The 20,096-nt window shown below is 37.8% G+C and overlaps 2 protein-coding genes and 1 pseudogene across 2 annotated transcripts in view; 1 reads left to right on the top strand and 2 right to left on the bottom strand.

Annotated features, from left to right (window-relative positions):
- The window catches only part of LOC107746189 (neuron navigator 2-like), a 220,775-nt gene extending 213,316 nt beyond the window's left edge, over nucleotides 1–7,459 (top strand). The window contains 8 exon segments of the mRNA XM_016560341.1: nucleotides 177–345; nucleotides 443–678; nucleotides 1,158–1,312; nucleotides 2,096–2,167; nucleotides 2,458–2,654; nucleotides 2,762–2,880; nucleotides 3,064–3,264; nucleotides 5,135–7,459. Of these exon segments, the coding sequence (XP_016415827.1) occupies nucleotides 177–345; nucleotides 443–678; nucleotides 1,158–1,312; nucleotides 2,096–2,167; nucleotides 2,458–2,654; nucleotides 2,762–2,880; nucleotides 3,064–3,264; nucleotides 5,135–5,260 (1,275 nt within the window). The 3' untranslated portion in view covers nucleotides 5,261–7,459.
- A 1,050-nt stretch (nucleotides 7,460–8,509) lies between these two features.
- LOC107746275 (uncharacterized) lies at nucleotides 8,510–10,612 on the bottom strand (annotated as a pseudogene).
- A 5,133-nt stretch (nucleotides 10,613–15,745) lies between these two features.
- Nucleotides 15,746–18,512, bottom strand: LOC107746852 (homeobox protein DBX1-A). The gene is made up of 4 exons (XM_016561213.1): nucleotides 18,090–18,512; nucleotides 17,897–17,998; nucleotides 16,390–16,592; nucleotides 15,746–16,240 (listed from the first exon to the last, which is right to left on the bottom strand). Exons 1-4 carry the CDS (start codon nucleotides 18,436–18,438, stop codon nucleotides 15,947–15,949), a joined length of 948 nt encoding a protein of 315 aa, XP_016416699.1. The 5' UTR covers nucleotides 18,439–18,512; the 3' UTR covers nucleotides 15,746–15,946.
- Between the last annotated feature and the right edge of the window lie 1,584 nt (nucleotides 18,513–20,096).

Consider the following 20,096-nt stretch of genomic DNA (forward strand, 5'->3'; position numbering starts at 1 on the left):
AAATAGAAAGCTAGTGTTTGTTTGTTTTTTGTTGTTTTTTTTAAATAAAAAAATTAAAAGAAGATAAATATAGATAAAGTAGAATTAAAATAGAATAGAAAGTGTTAGAGTTAGAGGGTCAAATAAAAATATCAATAGATATCTGTTGGATTGATCATCTGATTGTCTCTCTGTAGGAGTATATCAGGCATGTTGATCCGGTCAGTCATCTGGGTCTGGGTTCAGACAGTGTGGAGGGTTATCGTATTGGAGATGTGATCCGGTCCAGCGGAGCAGTCACACCTGAACTCCTGCCCTGTGGATACCTTGTGGGAGAGAATGACACAATCAACATCTCGCTGAAAGGTTCACACAATGAAAAGTTTTATTCGTTCTCATTATTTGTCAAGATTGTTTCGTATTTCAGTTGTTGTTAACACTGTGAGTGTTTCTCTCATTTCAGATGTGAACTCTCAGTCTGAGGATTCTCTGGTCTTCGAGACGCTGATCCCCAAACCCATGCTCCAGCGTTACGCATCTTTGCTCCAGGAACATCGCAGGATCATCCTTTCAGGCCCCAGCGGCACTGGAAAATCCTACCTGGCCCACAGACTGGCAGAGCATCTGGTGCTGCGAGAGGGCAGACTGCCCAATGAGAGCAACATTGTCACCTTCAACGTCGACCATAAATCCAGCAAGGTGAGAATCGGCCTCTTTTCCTTGGTTTGTGAGCCGAGTTGTTTGTATCATTTCTACATCATTTAAACTCTAGTTTATAGAACTTCTATGTCAAAAGAGCAAGGAAAATTCATTTGTGACCCTGGACAACAAAACCATAAGAGTCCATTTTCTGAAATTGAGATTTATACATGATCTGAAAGCTGAATTAAATAAGCTTTAAAAAAGCTTAAGAAAAAAAATCAAAATATTGAGAAAATCGCCTTTAAAGTGTACAAAATATCTTCATGGAACATGATCTTTCCTTAATATCCTAATGATTTTTGGCATAAAAGAAATATTTTGACCCAAACAATGTAATGTTGGCTATTGCTACAAATATACCCGTGCAACTTTTATCTCCAAAACGTCAAATAAAAAGGACTAGCTAACAAGATATGACCCGAAGTCTAGAAATCCTTGTACATTAGAATGTAAAGATGTGTATATTTATCTGCTAGGAGTTGCGTCAGTACTTAGCTAATATAGTGGAGCAGTGCAGCGCTGACGGACAGGACACTGAAGCCCCTCTGGTGCTCATTCTGGACAACCTTCATCACATCAGCTCACTGGGAGAGATCTTCAACGGCTTGCTTAGCTGCAAATACCAGCGCTGGTGAGTCTGCCTTTTATATTTTTTATTAAATACATGTTCAAATGTTTGAAGTCAGTGTGATTTTTTTTTCTGAAAAAAATTAACACTTTTATTTAGTAGAGACATTAAAGTGACAGCAAAGACATTTATAATGTTACAAAAGATTTCTATTTCAAATAAAAGCTGTTCCACAAAAAAAAAACTTTAGGCAGCACAACTGTTTTCCACATTGATGTGAGTGTTAAGAGGCCTTTTTTGCTTTTGTTAATTGTATAATAAATAAAAAGAAAAGGAATAGATAGAATAGAAAAAGAATAGAGAAGCTAATGTTAGTTTTTTTTTTTAAGAAAACAAGCAGTTAGTAAATGAATAGAGTGCAAGTCTAAAAGGGGCAAGTTTTTTTTAAAGAATAGAATTAGAATAGAGATTGCTAGATTTAGAGGGTCAAATAAAAATGGAAGAGATGTGTTTTAGCCGATTCTTGAAGATGGCTAAGGATTTTAAAAGTAATTTTTAAAATTACTTTTTAAAATGTATTAGATTATTTTCAATTGTAATAATATTTCAAAATAGTATTGTTTTTACTGTATTTTGTGGCCACAAATGACTTACAAAAGCATTTAAAAATCTTACCAACCCCAACCTTTTGAACAAAGTGTATATTCAAGTACATAAAAAAAAACGTGTTTATGTGCACACTATAATGTCACCCTACAGTCAGTGTAACAACAGCATACTAATGAACACAGCAATAATAAGCGTGTGTACAATTAATGGTTTTATTTTGTCTCTCTGTATTTGCAGCCCGTATATAATCGGCACGATGAGTCAGGCGACATCTTCTGCTCCAAACCTGCAACTTCATCATAACTTCAGGTACAAAACTGCTCTCTATTTTGTCTTGAGTTAGCCCTAAAACAATGCCTTGGCCTTAATGGGGAAACTGCCATAGAGCGACCTCTAGATGGCGTCATTGTGCTGTTGTTGACAGCAATGAAAAGATTCTAATTGTCCTTTACATCTCAGTGAACAGTGTGTGCGCGCGCATGTATGCATATATATATAGATATATATATATTTATATTATATATATATTTATAAGTTCCCTTTTTGTTTATGTATTTCTATTAAATGCTAACATGAGCTACGTATGATTTCCATCCCAGATGGGTGCTGTGTGCTAATCACATGGAGCCGGTAAAAGGTTTCCTGGGCCGGTTTCTGAGGAGGAAGCTGATTGAGACAGAGATCGGCAGCCGAACACGTAACCCGGAGCTGGTGAAGATCATAGACTGGATTCCTCAGGTCTGGCACCACCTCAACCGCTTCCTGGAGGCCCACAGCTCCTCTGATGTGACCATCGGTACGGAGATAACCCGCCATACTGAAACCAAATATTAACAGACCATTCCCAGTGTCACTAATTCACTCTGCAAGAGTTGAATGTGAGTCTCATGTCTCTTCATCCAGGTCCACGTTTGTTCCTGTCATGTCCGATGGATGTGGACGGTTCTCGCGTTTGGTTCACTGACCTGTGGAACTACTCCATCATCCCCTACATGCTGGAGGCTGTGAGAGAAGGCTTACAGGTAACATTTGCCCTCTTTTATAGTAAAATCTACCTTTTTCACAGTCACTGATGTCTTTTTTTTTTAATTAAATTTCATTGTAAAAGTGACCTCGCACAAAGTAGTTCTTTCTTGCCTCTCCATATCTCTCAATTTATAGAAACAAACAATTTATCGATTGTCTGTTTGTTTGCGTTTGTTTAGCTGTACGGTCACAGAGCTGCATGGGAGGATCCTGCGCTGTGGGTTCTGGAGACTTTTCCATGGGCAGCTTCTCATCAGCACCCTGATTGGCCAGCTTTGCTGCAGCTCCGCCCAGAGGACGTGGGCTTTGATGGATACTCCGCCTCCAGAGAGGGCCTTAACAAACAGAGTACGCAGAGTGACAGTGATGCCGACCCACTGGTGAGAAACACAAACAGATAAAAGCATTAGTTTAGTGTAGCTTAGTGTTTACTCTTACAGTTTATGATTTTCTGACAAACATTTCAAAAGTTACCAGTAAAAATAGCCATTTTTCATACCTCATGACCTGTAGGTGACGATGTCCCCAAAGTTGGCAGGTATCCTCAGATCTTGGTGCTTGTGAGGCGTAGCATGTTTGGTTTTGCTAGTTTTTTGCTACTATTGAGATACAGCTTCTCATCTAATTTTGGGTCAGCATCAGCAGTTTGTGTCATCAAAACTTTTGGGCAGAGGCAAAAAAAAAAATCCAGGCATTTACAGGCAGTTTTGTGTGGATCGGTCCATCAATCATTTGAACCAATTGTGAGAACTCAATCAATTTTGAAGGAATAGTGAAAAAATAAAATACAGTGATTTTCAAAATGGCACCTACTGTAACGAGTGCAGTCTAAGATATTGAAAATGATCAACATTATTTACAAAATTTGCAAAAAAACGCAAAACTCGCAAAAAAAAAGTTGGGGACCTAATAAAGAAGAAAATTGGTCTTGGTAGAGTTGCTCAATAAAATCATAATATAAACAATGGCTGAAAATAATTCACACATAATTTATGTACATTTTTGTAAGATGAATACTCAGTAGCTTATTGGTGATGTAGAAAAAAGTTATATTCTACCATGCCATGTTGAGATCATATGACTTTATGAATGTAACTTAGTACTTTAGTACTTAATTGAACTGAAAATAATAAAAATAATAATAATTTCAGTATATGAAAATGTAATATTTGATTTTCTTTCAGTTTTATTATTATTATTGTTTTATTTCACTTATTTAAAATAAAATTAATTCACAAAAAATTAACAAATGTTGACATTTCTGGAATTTGGAGACTTTGTATGCAACAGAAATGTGACAAGAAGTTGTAAAAAAATTGTAAAGAGCAAAATTTATATATACATTTTACATAAAAGTATATTTATACATGTGCGTTGTATAAATGCATATTTATATATAAAAAAAAACGTCTCAGGTTACGTATGTAACCATGGTTCCCTGAGTAGGGAACGAGACACTGCGTCCTCTAGGGGTCGCTATGGGGAACGCCTCGTCGTGACCCGTGTCTGAAGCATACATTGAAAAAACACACACAACATGTTGGCCGGCGACAGCCATGACGTCACTACCGGTGCGACTATAGTATAAATAGATGCCGGGAGAACACATCATCCTCTTCTTCTTCCTCGAAAAGGGAGACAAACGAGAGCGGAGCTTTTTTCCTTGGAAAAACGCTCGCAGTGCAAGCCGATTGCCCCTTCGGAGACATCGCGTGCGTGCTCTTTGCCCAAACAAACAATGCATAGATCGTGTGTGTCATCGGGTGTCAAATAGCGATGACACGGATGCACACATCTTCTAAACGCTTTGCTAGTGCTCGCCATAACGACAGGAATATAGATCGCTCTTACCACGGAAATGCACGCTTCAAACAAAACAGTCAGTGAAGATGAAGAAGAGGATGATGTGTTCTCTCGGCGCCTATTTATACTATAGTATATGTAGTATATACTATACCGGTAGTGACGTCATGGCTGTCGCCGGCCAACGTGTTGTTGGTGTTTTTTCAATGTATGCTTCAGACACGGGTCACGACGAGGCGTTCCCCATAGCGACCCCTAGAGGACGCAGTTCGAAGTTCCCATGAAAGGGAACTTTCAATTCTTAATGCACCTCTACAGGTCAAAAATACAGGAAAACAAATGAGTATGTTCTAGATTTAGTCATTTCTTTATACTTCAAATATGACTTATTTTTAAAGGTGTTATGTGATCAGGCCTGACTGTTGTTTTTGTGTGTTGTGTGAACAGATGAACATGCTCCTGCGTCTGAAAGAGGCAGCCAGCTGCTCCAGCCCGCAGAGCTACGACAGCGACTCCAATAGTAACAGTCACCATGATGACATCCTGGACTCTTCGCTGGAGTCCACGTTATGATCCAGCCTGATCCGTGAACTCTAATCAAGTCATTATATCACATCTACGGGTGCTGGTAACCCACTTCATATATAAATATATATAGAGAGAGAAATATATATGCGCCAAAACTCAACGGTACTTCAGTGTGATTTTTATTTTTATTTTACAACAACGAAATCAGAAGAAAGTGCTTTGTCCCCATTTTTACCTCAAAAGTAGAAGTGCGGGCACATTAGCTAAATTTTATGGACAAAAAGGGTTCATTGTCTGTCGTCAATAATGTAGCGATGTGTGAAACAGAGCTCACACAAGTCACTTTCAAACCAAACGGTGAATCAGAGTGGCAAACCTGCATCTGCTGCGAAATCTGCGTAGATCAATTTTCCGCCATCACACAAAATTCCCGATTACATGGATTTCACATACAAAAATTTGCCAAACTTCGGTAAATGTGACCGCACCTTAACTGTTGGAAATACTTTCGCACCCAATGCAATGCTTGTTTGTCTTACCCTCTACTGGTGAAACGGAGGAATTACATCCTAAACCCGAGACCAACATCTTGGCGTCTTCACTCAAAAGAACATTGACTTTCCCTGTAATGATGGACTTGTTCATGACTTTACAAAACCAGCTTGATTGGATGCTAACCATCGTTTCATGTTTTACATGATAAGGATACGGATGAAATAGCATGGTGCTACACTTATGATTTTGGATTTATTTATTGTGATGATTGGAAAAAATACCTCGTTTGCAATCTGGGACGTGCTTTTGTTTGCCTTTCTGCATTTTTTTTTTGTTACCACCCGTTCCTTAACTGCTGACCGCATGTTCCAGTGTTCTACTGTAGCACAAAGCCTCTCTATCTATTTTTTACACTAGACCACGCTCTGTTTTTGGTGCTGAATAGAATTTGGTGCCTTACTCCATTTTGTAAAGAAAAAACGGCACTATGTTTTATACTTCTGAAAAATGCTGATTTTATTAACTACAGGGCTCTACGCTAGTCCTTTGTATTTGCCTAAAATAAACAGCCTCACACTCATCATATCATATCAGAGGAGCAAAATGTGTGGTTTAGAAAAGAGGAAGTGGATAAAGGGAGCGGCAGGGCGACTGTAACCTCCATCTGTTTTGAAATTCACATTTTTTTAAAGCAAAGTTGCTACACAGTTAAAGGGACATTTTACTTTCAAACATGTATGAGAAAAATTATGCTTTTTTATATGTGAAATATCACTACTGGCACAGGTCATCTTGAGGGGTTCAGCTGTAAGGCTTTGCTTGGTGCTTTAAGACCGTCTCAACACATCTTGGCTAAAGCACAGTGAGAAATTGTTCATAATTTGGTGTATGAGTATACCTCATTGACCATTTTGGCCTTTTTCGTGTACATATCTTGCATTCAATGTGAAAGAGTAAGAAACATCCACATAGTCATTGGATTAATAATATACTGTATTTGCTGCTTTGTAATGCAAGGATGCTTCTGGAGGATTTGTACATAAGATTTTATCTTTGATTCTCTATAAGAAATATCATTTGGATGGACAGTGAGTTTCCTTGCATGGGAAAGCATAATATATGGGACTCTTCAGTGGTTTCACCTTCTTTACGTTGTGAAATGCTGTTGGTATGGCGCTGCAGGGTTTTAGTTACACCGTTGCTTCCATTTCACTCCAGTGTATGATTCCTGTCAGTCATCGATCCTATGCAACATCATTGTGGATTTCACTGGAAGCCAAATATCGTAGCTCTGTAATGCTGTCAGCACTGCCAATACGTTGTGTGTACACTGTGTATATAATTTGTGAATAATTTTAGGATATGTGCCTAATTTTCTTTGATTATGATGATGATGAAGTCATTTTAAGCACAAATGCTGTATGTGATTGTTGTAACTGAAATGGGAGGGCTATAACTGAATGGATTTCATGTCACTGAATGTGTACATCGTTTCTGGCTGTAATATATTAATGTAAATATTTGACTACCCTGCAGGCTGCATTTTGATGAATAATCTTTTTATAGCCATTTATAACAGTGCTTGGAAATATGGAATATTTTGTGTACAGTGTCTTTTTCATCTTAACAGTCCCATGGATGGTCTGTGAAACACAGGCAGCCCATAAAGATTTACTGATCACCTTACAGTTTTAAATTATTTGTAATTCAATAAACCTAATAATTATTTATTAATTGTTTATTAGTTTGTTTTCATGACTTTATGCAAGCAGAATGATGACAAACATTATACAAAAAAATATATTCACAGCATTTTTATATCAACATGTTCCATTCAATCATAACAATAACTAAAAAAAAAGAGTATTACAATAAAAAAAACTTACAATTAATTAATGATTTTAACTATTTAAAACACAACAACCAATTTTAGTTTTTAGTCTAATGTATGCATATTGACTAAAATATGATTCTTATGCTAATGTTTCAACCCTAAGCATGTACAATGAAATAAACATTTAGTAAGTGATATTTTGTTAAATTCAAGGATTGATAGACAATATTTACAGAACATCTGTCATTCTAAATTTTCTTAAGATACTTACAATAAAACAAATAAACAACACAGACTAGTGTACATGAATTAGCTATACTTGCAAGAGTTTATATGAGCTTTGGGATCATTCTAATAAAGACTAGAAATAATGTTAATGTTTTTTCATGTTAAACAATTTCAATATGGTGAAATAAAACATACCTAAAATGAAGCTTTAAGCACTAACCAAATCACAGCACAATTAAAATAAATCTAAGGATCTAGAAAGCAGGTTAATGTACTGTATCTCAAAGTGTGAAACGGATAGAAGATGCAGCTTCAATTATGGTTGGTTTGACCTCTAATGGTGATGGTTGAGGTGATGAAGTCAAAATCTCCTGGATAGCTTCAATTCCAACTTGAGCAAATGCATAGTTAAATCTTTGCTTAAAGCAGCACTATGTAACGTTTCTGTGTTCAAAATTTGTGAAATGTATATAATGAGCGAGTACATAATGAATTCATCTTCCAAACCGCCTTTTTGTCTTATCCCGAATCACTACGGTACACTTATAATAAGTACTTATATTTGGACTATTGTAGCCTGGTCGGGTCGTCACCGCTGCGGAGTAACACATACATGCGTGAATCGCCATAGACATAAACTTAGAGAAGTAGCTCCGGTTGGAATGTTCTTCCGCGGGATGCGTACAGTTCTGTTTATTAACCGCTAGAGCGCCAAAAGTTACATAGTGCTGCTTTAATCATTTTCTTTGTTTTGCATATTTAGCAATTCCATACCAGCGATATGTATCTGTTGGGTTTCTTTCCAGACCATTTTCACCTAGAAAGAACTGCCAAAGACAGTTCTGCGCATATGGAAATCTGATAGGATCTATTAAATACTGTCTGTGTTTAAGTGTGTTTACCCAATAGGGTTCATCAACAAACATGAGGTAATTCTGAGGAGCACGTTAAAATGGTTTGCGAAAACACTTGGCAAACCAATTTTAAAAAATACAAATACAACTTTTTTCCCTCTTCTTTCAGAAAGGCAGACTGTGTTATCGATTTTGTCATCACACGTCATCCTTACTCCTTTTGATTTTGGGTCAAAGCGATCAATTTGATCACACCTGGGTAAATACCAGATAATTTCTTTACCCCTGAGATGCATTTTCTGAATTGTGAGTTTCAGATCATTTAAGCAAGAATCATCATAGCTTTCGAAGCTTTCGACATTCAGAAACCACCCTTCGAAGTTTAATCGGTGGGCAATGTCCACTAGTTTCTGTAGGTTCTCCAGTTTTGCCAGTTCTTCCGTGTCTTTCTTATCTCCCCCATGGGCCAAAGTTGGCAAAAAAAACTGTGCCAAATATGGCAACCCCATTCCTGTGTGCCTGATCAATCCAGGCCGGATCCGGGGCAAGCACTGCTCCTTCACGACGTGACCCACCAAAGAAGACAAACTCTTTGATATACTGCCAGTAATCCAATCTTATTCTCGTTTCCTCTGTAATGACTTGAGGAACTCTTTCACAGGTTGGCCTCACTCTGAATATTAAGGTGAAGTCTTGGGTGTGTGCTTTCATGTTTTTCTCTTGACCACTCATAAGTAAAACCATCAATTTGAAGGGGTTCTGTTGAAGGACGCAAGTAATCATGAGAAAAAATCTGACCCTCAGAATAATCTTTCAGGTCTGAGAAGTCATTAACCGCATTCTTTGGTTTGTTTAAAAACCAAGTGTATGTTTTAAATGTAGGATCGTTTTCTTTGTCCTTGTGTTTTTTTTTAGAGCAGGTAGCTCAACATAAACCACTTTTAGTGCCTCTTGATCTGTGACTTGATGTTTGTTCTGTACCAGTAGGTAGTTTAAATCGCGCACGAAATGAGGCCAGTAGAGTTGAGCCACAATGAAGTATGGGTGAGCAGGAGGTTTGCCATCTCTGCTCCAGCTATATGCATATGTCCCCTGGAATTCACTAGTACAGTTCCCATTTATTTTGGCATCTTGAAATTGTTTCAGAAGGGCAGGATCTTCGCTGGCTCTGAAATCACCTTTAAATCCATGAACGAGACCCCCGATTGTAGTAGTCTTTTTTAATTGTACGGCGTAATAGTCCTTTCCACTGTATTTACCCTGTGCACGAAAAATGTACCAGCAATAACAGTTTTGCCCCATTCTCTCCCACTCTGGAAATATGTAATCATCACTCTTGTTTCTAAATATTTCATTTCTTTCTAAATAGTTAAACCTGAAGCAATCAACTTCAGACAGCAAGTGTACATCCCATGAAAAAATATACCCGTCTGGTTTTGGAGGCTCTGTGCCTTGATTAATACTATCCATCACTTTTTTAGCTCTTTCAAGGCCGATTATATCTATGCTTTCTTCTGTGAAATACCGGTTTACACAACGGATGATCTCTGTGAGCTCACGGCTGTCACACTTTATGAACTCAGCTGATGTACGTTGCTCCCCTTTTAGATATTGAATGGCATTGCGGAAAGCTTGGAGAGCCTCTTCATCAGAAACATTGTAATGTTTGTTTCGAAACATGAAAGTCTGAGCTGCAAGTAGGACCACATCATGGGATAATGCTGAGATGTCACAATCATCGCGTGATTCTGCAGCTTTCCGATAATCTAGATTTCCTTTTTTAGCTTCGAGCAATTCATTTACAATTCGATGTGGAGATGTATAAACAGACTCATAATAGTTCCAATTTTTCAATGTGGGATGAGATTTCTTGTAGTCAATAACAGCCTGGATTTGTTCCTTTGCAGTACCACGTAAGCTCAAACCATGAGCAAGTGAATTCTCATCAGAGAATGCTAATGATGGACGAAGTGTTAGATTCAGCATGTCAGAAACACATTTTTTGAGCTCTGAAACCCGGATTTGAGCTTCTGATAATTTCACGTTTGGGTCTAACTACTTCATGACAATAGCCAAGTCCAAGAAGGACACTGGCTCATTGTTTTCTGCCATTCTGGATATCTTCTTAAATGCTTATATACCTATAAATAAAAAATGCATTTGCATTAAGTTACATAGAAGAAGACAGGATGCTTTCAAGGTAAACATACTACACTCTAAAAAATGCTGGGTTAAATACAACCCAGTGCTGGGTAAAATAGGGACAAACCCAGCAATTGGGTTGTTTTGACCCAGTGGTTGGGGTACTACCCAGAAGGTTACTTTACATTATGGTCCCATTAGTAAACTTTAGTTAATAATGCATTAACTAACAATGAGCAACACTTATTATTCTTTTTTTAAGCATTAATACACTCTAAAAAATGCTGGGTTAAATACAACCCAGTGCTGGGTAAAATAGGGACAAACCCAGCAATTGGGTTGTTTTGACCCAGTGGTTGGGTTACTACCCAGAAGGTTGGGTTAAACATTTAACCCAACCGCTGGGTCAAAACAGCCCAATTGCTGGGTTTGTCCCTATTTTACCCAGCGCTGGGTTATATTTAACCCAGCATTTTTTAGAGTGTAGAATTGTATATTAAAATCCACTTTTGTTAGGTTAAAACTTTGCATATGATACTAGCATCTGCTTGTGCAGTTGGGTTTGCGTCATTTTTCAGCCTGTGGTAGACAAAATGTGAGTAGTTACTTACTGTCGCAATCAGGAAAGTGCACAGGGGGTGGATACCGTGGCCCAAGCTACTGCTCTTTTTACCTTTATCAGGTCCCTCTCTGGGGAAAAGAAGTACATTTCCATTCATTCCTGTAGCAGATGCTTTTATGCAGCAACTTATAAGAGGAAGCTATCCTTTTTAAAATGAGCAAATATATTACAATGCTATTTAAATCTACATGTCAGCTTGGAAAGAATAATAATAAGAATTATTATTATTATACATTAACAGTATAAAGTTTAATCCTGTACATATTTTTACACACTAAATTGTACAGTTACTTGCTAAACAAAGAGCAAGGAATCATCAATAAATAAGTACTGAAATAGTATATTAATATTGCTTACCAAAAAGTTGTCTTCTTTTATGTTGAAATATAAAGGAAACATTGGCTTGCTTTTAGCCTAAAAATAGACAGTAGCTTATCTGTTCCAGCGAACCACACCACAAAAACCACAAGACATCGTCTTCCCCTATTTAACTTATTCAGTAGAGTGGGAGGGGAAAGGGTGTGGGTGTGCAGGTTTTTTCTCAATATCAACGTATACGGTTTAGTGTGTTTTAAATGTGCTAAAGGAACATATTCATCTGTTAGAGGCCGAAGCAGAAATGTAAGGTTACATATCAGAAATTCAAATCTGTCGACATCAGGAGGAATGGGTAGCAGTTATAAAAACAGACATGTAGGGTCAAGATTTTGAGGACTGCTTGTTTGTGAACAGGTGCTTTTGGATTAGTCAAAAAGATGCAGTCTGATAAAGAGACATTTCTCAGCGAACCACACCACAAAAACCACAAGACATCGTCTTCCCCTATTTAACTTATTAGAGTGGGAGGGGAAAGGGTGTGGGTGTGCAGGTTTTTTCTCAATATCAACGTATACGGTTTAGTGTGTTTTAAATGTGCTAAAGGAACATATTCATCTGTTAGAGGCCGAAGCAGAAATGTAAGGTTACATATCAGAAATTCAAATCTGTCGACATCAGGAGGAATGTGTAGCAGTTATAAAAACAGACATGTAGGGTCAAGATTTTGAGGACTGCTTGTTTGTGAACAGGTGCTTTTGGATTAGTCAAAAAGATGCAGTCTGATAAAGAGACATTTCTCAGGAAAAATGTCATTTGAAACTAAAACAGTTCTGTTTGTATAATGTAAATGTGAATGGCCAACATAAAACTGTTACTAATTCAAACAAAAAGTTTGCATCCATTCATTTTCACTAATGTTCTTCTGCATTTTAATTTCTGTTTTCACTGTTAAATACCACCTGCAACAACTGTATCTGAGCCAGCGATCAGGTGGAACCACATACACAAATCCTCGTCCCCTGTTGTTTCTCAAACCATAACACATATATTTTTCCAAAAGCAAGAGAGAGGTTATCAGTTTAAACTCATTGTATTAGAACTATTGAATGGGAAACTGTGTGATAAAACGTTTCATGCATCACCCCACCCTTATTGTAATTTTTGTGGGCCAGGGTGCCATATGCTTTGGGACTGTCCAGATGTGCAAAATTTCTGGGATATGGTGCTTCATGTTTTGTACAAGGTCACTAGGATTTGTTTTCCCAAAGATCCTGTTCTGTTTTTGTTGAATGGTAATTCTCAATTTCCTCTGACAATGACCAGAAATTTTGGTTAGCTGCCTTGACTGCTACAAAGAAGCTATTAGTTCAGCAGTGCAAACCTCCTCATGACCTCTCTATCAAGCATTGCTTACATTCCTTACTGGAGATAATCTATCTGGAACTGTCATCAGCACCGACCAATCATGCTAAACCTGTCACTTTGTCTATGTGGAATAACTGTGCACGTACAGTTTTAGGGAGATCTCAGTCATTTATCATTTTCTCGTTTGTTGTAACATGTTTTATATGCATTTTGAAAATAAAATAAAAACAACAACAACAAAAAAAAAATACTGAAAACTGAACTGGTAGGATGGGGAGCTCTGTATAGCTCAGTATTAAAATTCTTGACCAATTAGGTTGTATTCTGGTGTGTGAATTCTTCAAGACACTTTAATTATTATTTCTTTGTTCTTACAATGTGAAATTCAGTATAGTAAAAAGCATTAGTATCCGTAATCAGTTAAAAATCTGATGGCATTTTTAAATGTGGTTCAGGAAAACATTTATCTTACAGAGTCCAATGTTTGCAGATAAGCAGAAGTGTAAGGTTATGTCCTCATAATCTGTCAACATCAGGGGGAATGTGCAGCAGTTATAAAAATAGACATGTCAGGACAAGATTTTGAGGACTGCTTAATTGTTCCATCAAACAGGTGCTTCTGAGTAAAGAAAAGATTTTCTCAGGAAAAATGTTTGATACAAAAACAGGTGTACGTGTATGTAAGGTCACAACAAATATGCAGTCAAAATGAAACTAAAAGTGTTATTTTTGAGAGTGTAGGCTATCTGTTGAAATGTGTCAAAATATAGCTAACTTACATATGGTATTAATTCCGGTTTTAAACTTCTAAACATCCCCTGCAACCAAACTGTCCATTGTATTTGAACCAGCAAAGTTTTGTTATTGATATTTTGCTATATATGGCCAAAATACAGTATGTGGACAGCATTAAATTGGTTTGGCTTTTGTATTGTCATGCTGCAGCAGAAAAAGGGTCCTCTCAAAACTATTGCAGAAAAAAACTGAAAACAGAATTCTCTAGAATTTCATTCAGCGATGTGACATTTGGCCATAAATTTGGCCAAAGGGAGTGCTGCAGATGGGGTAGAAGAAAAACGTTAGCCGCTTTTCCACCAAAATGACCTGGAACGATTTGTTGTTGGTTTGTGGACACAAGTGGTGAACTGTGTCTGAAGGTTTAGACAGATAGACCCCTCTATAGGGGAAATTGAGGAATCACATCTCGAAATAGGGTTTTCAACTTTTAATTTTTTAGGTGTTCAGTCGTGACGTCAGGGACGTTTGTAGGCCAAACCGGAAAACGGAAAATCTTCCCTCGGAAATATCCAAATAATGTTAGTTTTAAACGTATGGGGACAATAAGGTCAGTGGTTATCACTTGAATACATTCATTCACGTTTTGTTCTACAATGTAAATGACCATACCTCAAACGATAATTTTGAAGAAACACAAGTTTATTCTACTATGCAACATAGCCTACGCGCGTGCTGTGGTTTGTATGGCGCGTTCCCATTAGCCTAATCCATATTTAGTTGTTGTCAATTGTTGGGGATTAACAAAACGTCAACAAAACAGATGAACAAAACATTACACGCTACTAATATTTCTTCAGTTGTATGGACAGTAGCTTTTCCAGTAACGAGCTACATTTTGCAACAAGTAAGTTGTGCAGTAAAACATTTGTAGCAGTAGATGAAATAATAATTGCTGTTTTTATGACACATTTTAGCTATTGCCCAAGCAGTTTCAAAGCAGTGCAGGCAGAAGCAATAAAAAGGTTAGCAAAGTTCGATTTGTTTTAGTGAATCGGAAGGTTCATTTAAATGAACTGATTCAGATCTCTGTGCGTGACCTCGCGCGTCTTTTACATAATTATTTATGTTAACGCCTTAGTTCATTAATATTATTTGGTTTCATATTTTATTTTGAAAAAAAAAAAAAAAAAGATTTAACGCACTAATCTATAATATAGAACAGATCAGTGATTTAATGTGTTCCGTCTGTTTGATGCTGACTTTTTAATTGAGATTTATTTATTCATTCGAAAACTTTTGTTTTTGTTTTGAATTCAGAGGAATATCTTTTATGGCTAATATTATATTAAGGTCCCTTGTGCTAAAGTTTGATTGTGCTTGTGGTCAAATTGAGGCCGCTTATTCTTGAGGGTTCTGCTATTTATTTGTTTGTTATTTAGTTCTTCAGGTCAGGATATTCGAAACGAAGACTGCGGTGAGAGAGCAATAAAAAAAATCACTGTCTGAGGTTAATATATCTAAAGGATTTTTTTCCACTACAACACTGTGATTATAAACAGAGATTTTACTTTATTTAGAGGTTGCATTCGATAATTGAAACCTAAATATTACATTTTGACGTGGGCTACTATTCAAAAGGGCCTTGCGCTTGTATCTTATTCATTTGGTGGGTATTATTTCGTGGTCTTCGTTTTCCTGTCGCAAATTATTCATAGGCCTAATTATGTGTAATCAACCACCCTAAAGAGAGACGATGAAATTTACAATTTATTTGCAAACAATACAAAACATGTTCAACATATACATATGCATACAAGGTGTCACAAAGAGATAAATTCGTATAAATTATACATACGTCTACAACTTTAATAAAGAATCTAAAACTCAATTCTTGGTATAAAATATCCATACAAAAATATTTGTACAAAATACTGTACAGTTCCCCCCAAAAAGCTGTGCGACACAGCAAAATCATTTTGCGAAGAATTTCCAAATAAGTAGGCCTAAATATAAAGTGATGTGGAAAAGATTTGCTACAAACACTCGTTCGAACGTAGAAGTGAAATTACACCCCAATAAAAACCACACCGTACACTTGTGCTTGAATACAGACATTATACAGCTGATAAAGTCGCTTATGAAACTGTTATTTCATCCTCTGATTCAGAAAAGTCCGAATGTTTGAATGAAATGCTGGAATCAGTGCTGTTTGAAAGTTCGCGTGTCGGTGAGAGACAGAAATGTGATGTAGCGCAAGCGTCGTCTTCATCCTCCTCATCCTCAGAAGACTTTTTACCCACGTCGCTGAGATCTGGGTGAGGATTGATTTTGTTTGGCAGGGTTTGTTCTCGGCAACCGCCGGAAGACAGCAGCTCCCTCTCCTTGGAGTTTCTCCATTTCATTCTCCGGTTCTGGAACCAGATTTTGACCTGTTTGAAAAGATTTTATTGTTAATGATTGAATCTTAATAAAGCAGAATGAAGTAATAACATTTTGCCTCTATCAACAATTAACATAAATCTAAAATATCTAAACTTCAGATATTTAAATGCATCCAAAAAAATGTTTTTTAATTCACCTGGGAATCTTTTAGTCCGAGTTTCGCTGCGAGTTTTTTCCTATCTGGCTTGCTGATGTATTTTTGTTTTTGGAACATTTTCTCCAGAGCTTTGCGCTGCACATCAGAAAACACTGCCCGGCGGAGCATCCCTCTTCTGGGCTTCCCTCTCGCAGCAAGAGGCCAGGAAAAAGTTCCAGGAATGGGTACAACCGATGAATGAGCTGTTACAAGAGACAAGAACATAAGGTAAATAATGCATTCATGCACACATTTACAATAGTTTCAAAGAATTGTATTTCGTCTTTCGCACAGGAGGCTAAAAGTTAACGTTGCGTTACTAAGGGCAATTGGGTGTTGCTTTTCCCAGGGACAATCTAGAGTGCTGAATGATCAGGGAGAAAGAAATCTTTTCTTCATTATAATCATTATTTTGAATTTTTTTCTCTTGAAATGTTTTGAGTGAAATGGCACGAGGTGACTAATTAGCACATGGGCCGGATCCACGCTGCATTGGTATGGTAAAAAGGCAGAGTATCCTTTTCTACGAGCCTCCCAGTGAACGACAGAGGAGTTAATATACCGTGAACGGTAATTGTGTAGTAATGAACTGGCTGAGAAAAGACTCCGGACAGACGGCTAAGGCCATATATTATTGCCACAAAAGGAGATTTAGCCTACATTTTCAAAACTGAACGCAACTGCATGCCGGAATACTGATGACCGGGGACCGCGTTTTTTTTGCCCTCAAATAATTTTCATTAAATGAACACGAAAAGCAATTGAGAGCGCTCAAGTTGTTTTGTTAAGGTATTCAGCGCGCGCAGTGAATAGAGTCGTGCTCCATTATCATTTGGCGTCGATAAAAGAACGGACTATATACATTTAATGCCTCAAAAGAGCATTTTAAACTCGTATTTTAAATTGCCTGTTGAGAAGTAGCCTAGCATGTGTAGAGCACGTCCAAACCGAAGTGTGTCTGGCGCGCAGTCAGCTGAAGTTGATGTTTGGCAACTGCAGCTGCATTTTCAGTGGTTTTTGTCGGCGATTTTGTCGTTTTTTCTGATTTCTCGCTCTCCATTCTAAACGCACAGCTCTCGATATTGTTCTTTTGCAACTCTTTCCACAAACACCAATCACACTCTGTGGTCTTGTGAGAATATTGAAACCAACTCAATGGCTCCTAATGGGCAAATTAGTTCATGACTGGTAAACGCCCCTTTGTCGCTGGTTAAAAGTCTATCTTTTGCGGGTTTGTGGGTGGTTTGCCCCGGAGGGAGCTGACCAGATTGGTCATGGTGCTGACGGCATTGTTGGCAGTCAGCAGGCCGAACTGTTCCCTCACTGTGGGAAAGACCTGCGCCAAAAGCGCTAGTAATTTGAGGACATAAAGAGGAGAAGAACCTCACATTGGCAATCGATTAAACTAAACTCTAATTCTTTTGCCTCTCTCTCTCCCTACTCACAGTGTTGGCTGAATTAAAACCACTTAAGTGGACTGTACAAGCATTTAAATCTGAATACTCACCAGGGAAGTACGAGGAACGGACGAAAGGGCAGAATGAACCATCAAAATAAGGCACCGAGAATCCTTTGGGATGCATGCCGTGAACGGACTGTGGAGATGTGTCTAAAACAGAAACGCAAACAGAAGTTAGTGCTGTTTTAACTTATATTTTGTCATTATTAATGGAAATATTAGGTTTATTTTAAACACTCACCTTTCTTTGGTGATGGTGCCAAGATGGCACTCACCCCAAACTTGAGGTAGGTTGGATCCTTGCTAGACACTGACGTTTTTGGGGAGCAAAATCCATGTTTCTCCGTGATACTGGGGCTGACTCTGTCCAATAGCCTGAAGTTATCCGGGATGGAAAGAGGTGTTGAAGTAGGAGGAGAGGCGCATGGCGAGTGCGCGTCTTGGTTCAGGTAACCGCTGGGTCTGTTGATGCGCAGGAGGTCCTCCACCAGAAAGCTCGGGTGAGCCGGGAAAGGTGAATGCAACGATGCTGCAGGACACATAAATGCTGAATATATTGCAGGTGGTGCAATAACACTGGGGATCATCATTGTCCCGGCTATTTTAATTGATATTAGACGATACGGTTACTCCTGTTAGGATTAGAAAAGTCTCTTCTGCCAAGCTCTGAACTGAACGAGAGGCGATTTGCTTCTGGACGTCTCCGTTTGGGAAGGGGTCCTTTATATCTAGGCCCCTGTAAGGGTCCTTTGAGGACTGACAGCCACAACAATGAGACTCAATAAAGTCCTCCGCTTGAGTCCCACTGAATGATGCCTCGGAGGTGCCTGATTGGTCCGATAGAGCAATTTATGATTGGATTAGACTTCATAAGATTTGAATGGCCAGGGCATGCCGCTTAACAAAGAAGATGTGGTCATAAATTTTGCATATCGACAAACTATTTATTTATTTATTTAAAGCACAAGCGAGATTTATTATGTATTTAGTGTCGTAAATATATATAGGCTACTCGTTTGCAAATGTATTTTTAATTTACGACACACAATGTGAATACAGCGTAATTGTTTTTTTATTTTTATTTTTTTAATGTGAGCATTGTTTTCGGATGCATAGCAGTGACTAAATATAGGCTAAATATAGGCCTAATGCATTTTTGAAATAGGCCTAGAATTAATAGAGTCTGAAATATGTTTTTATTTTTTGGAAACCTTGTGTAAAATATAAATAAAATAGGTTAATGTCACTCAGACTATATGCGCATTGCCTGTATTATATGCACAGTTCTTATCCTGTTTTATGCCGTTCCTTTAGCTGTCAAGAACCTCCCGATTAAACCCCCATTTAATAATCATTTATGCTGTATGCTGTATACTTCTACTGAAATCTAATCTGGGCTCTGTCACGGAGTACAGCTTTAAATGGATTTGTGGTTGAATCGCCATGACAGATGTGTTAGATATATCCCCCGTGTTTGAAACCGGGCAAGTCTTCATTCACTTTTGCCGGGGCCTCACTTTTTACACACGCTCGCGAGACGTGTGCAGCTCCATTTGAACCGTGAACTGTCACCCTCAGCTGCTCGCGCATCGCTTTCTTTTACCCTCACAAAGATCTCTGACACAAAAACACACCGATTTCTGTTTCTATAGACGTCGAGGCTTATTCTGCCAGTTTAACCGCTTGAATAAAAGTGCATATGTGATTTGAAACGCATGCGTAAATGGTGCATTTAAACTCGTATTTAACTGATACGAGAGACTGGACACACGCAAGTTCTGCGCGTGAACGGATGATTCAAAACTTCATATTTTAGGGTTGGTCCTATCAGTTAATTAAGACAAACTTAATATTTAAAAAAAGTAATAAAATAATATAGTTTAAACAACAACAACACCACGCTACTGCGCAGTGAGCGAAAATGTTCGTATACAAGCGCTCACGGTTTAAAACTCTCAACTTCAACAGTCTTTATTCTCAGTCCCCAAACTGCATGTGTTGCAAAAGACTGAACGTTTCATGTGTTCGTAACGCGCTTTATAGCGTGGAGGTTTCACTCCTCTGAGCATAAACTCTTTTTGAAGCAGTCAAGCATAGGAGATGGGCCTCTAATGCCTCTCATTGATCTTATCTTGAATGTAATATTTATTTATTTATTTATAACGCTCTGCTTTTAATCTTTATCATCTTAAAATGTGTTTTATTTAAAATTTCAACAGTTCTAATGTAAATATCACATATAACAGTA

This window comes from Sinocyclocheilus rhinocerous, unplaced genomic scaffold, assembly GCF_001515625.1.
Source record: "Sinocyclocheilus rhinocerous isolate Xijiao unplaced genomic scaffold, SAMN03320098_v1.1 scaffold1002, whole genome shotgun sequence".
NCBI lineage: Eukaryota > Metazoa > Chordata > Actinopteri > Cypriniformes > Cyprinidae > Sinocyclocheilus > Sinocyclocheilus rhinocerous.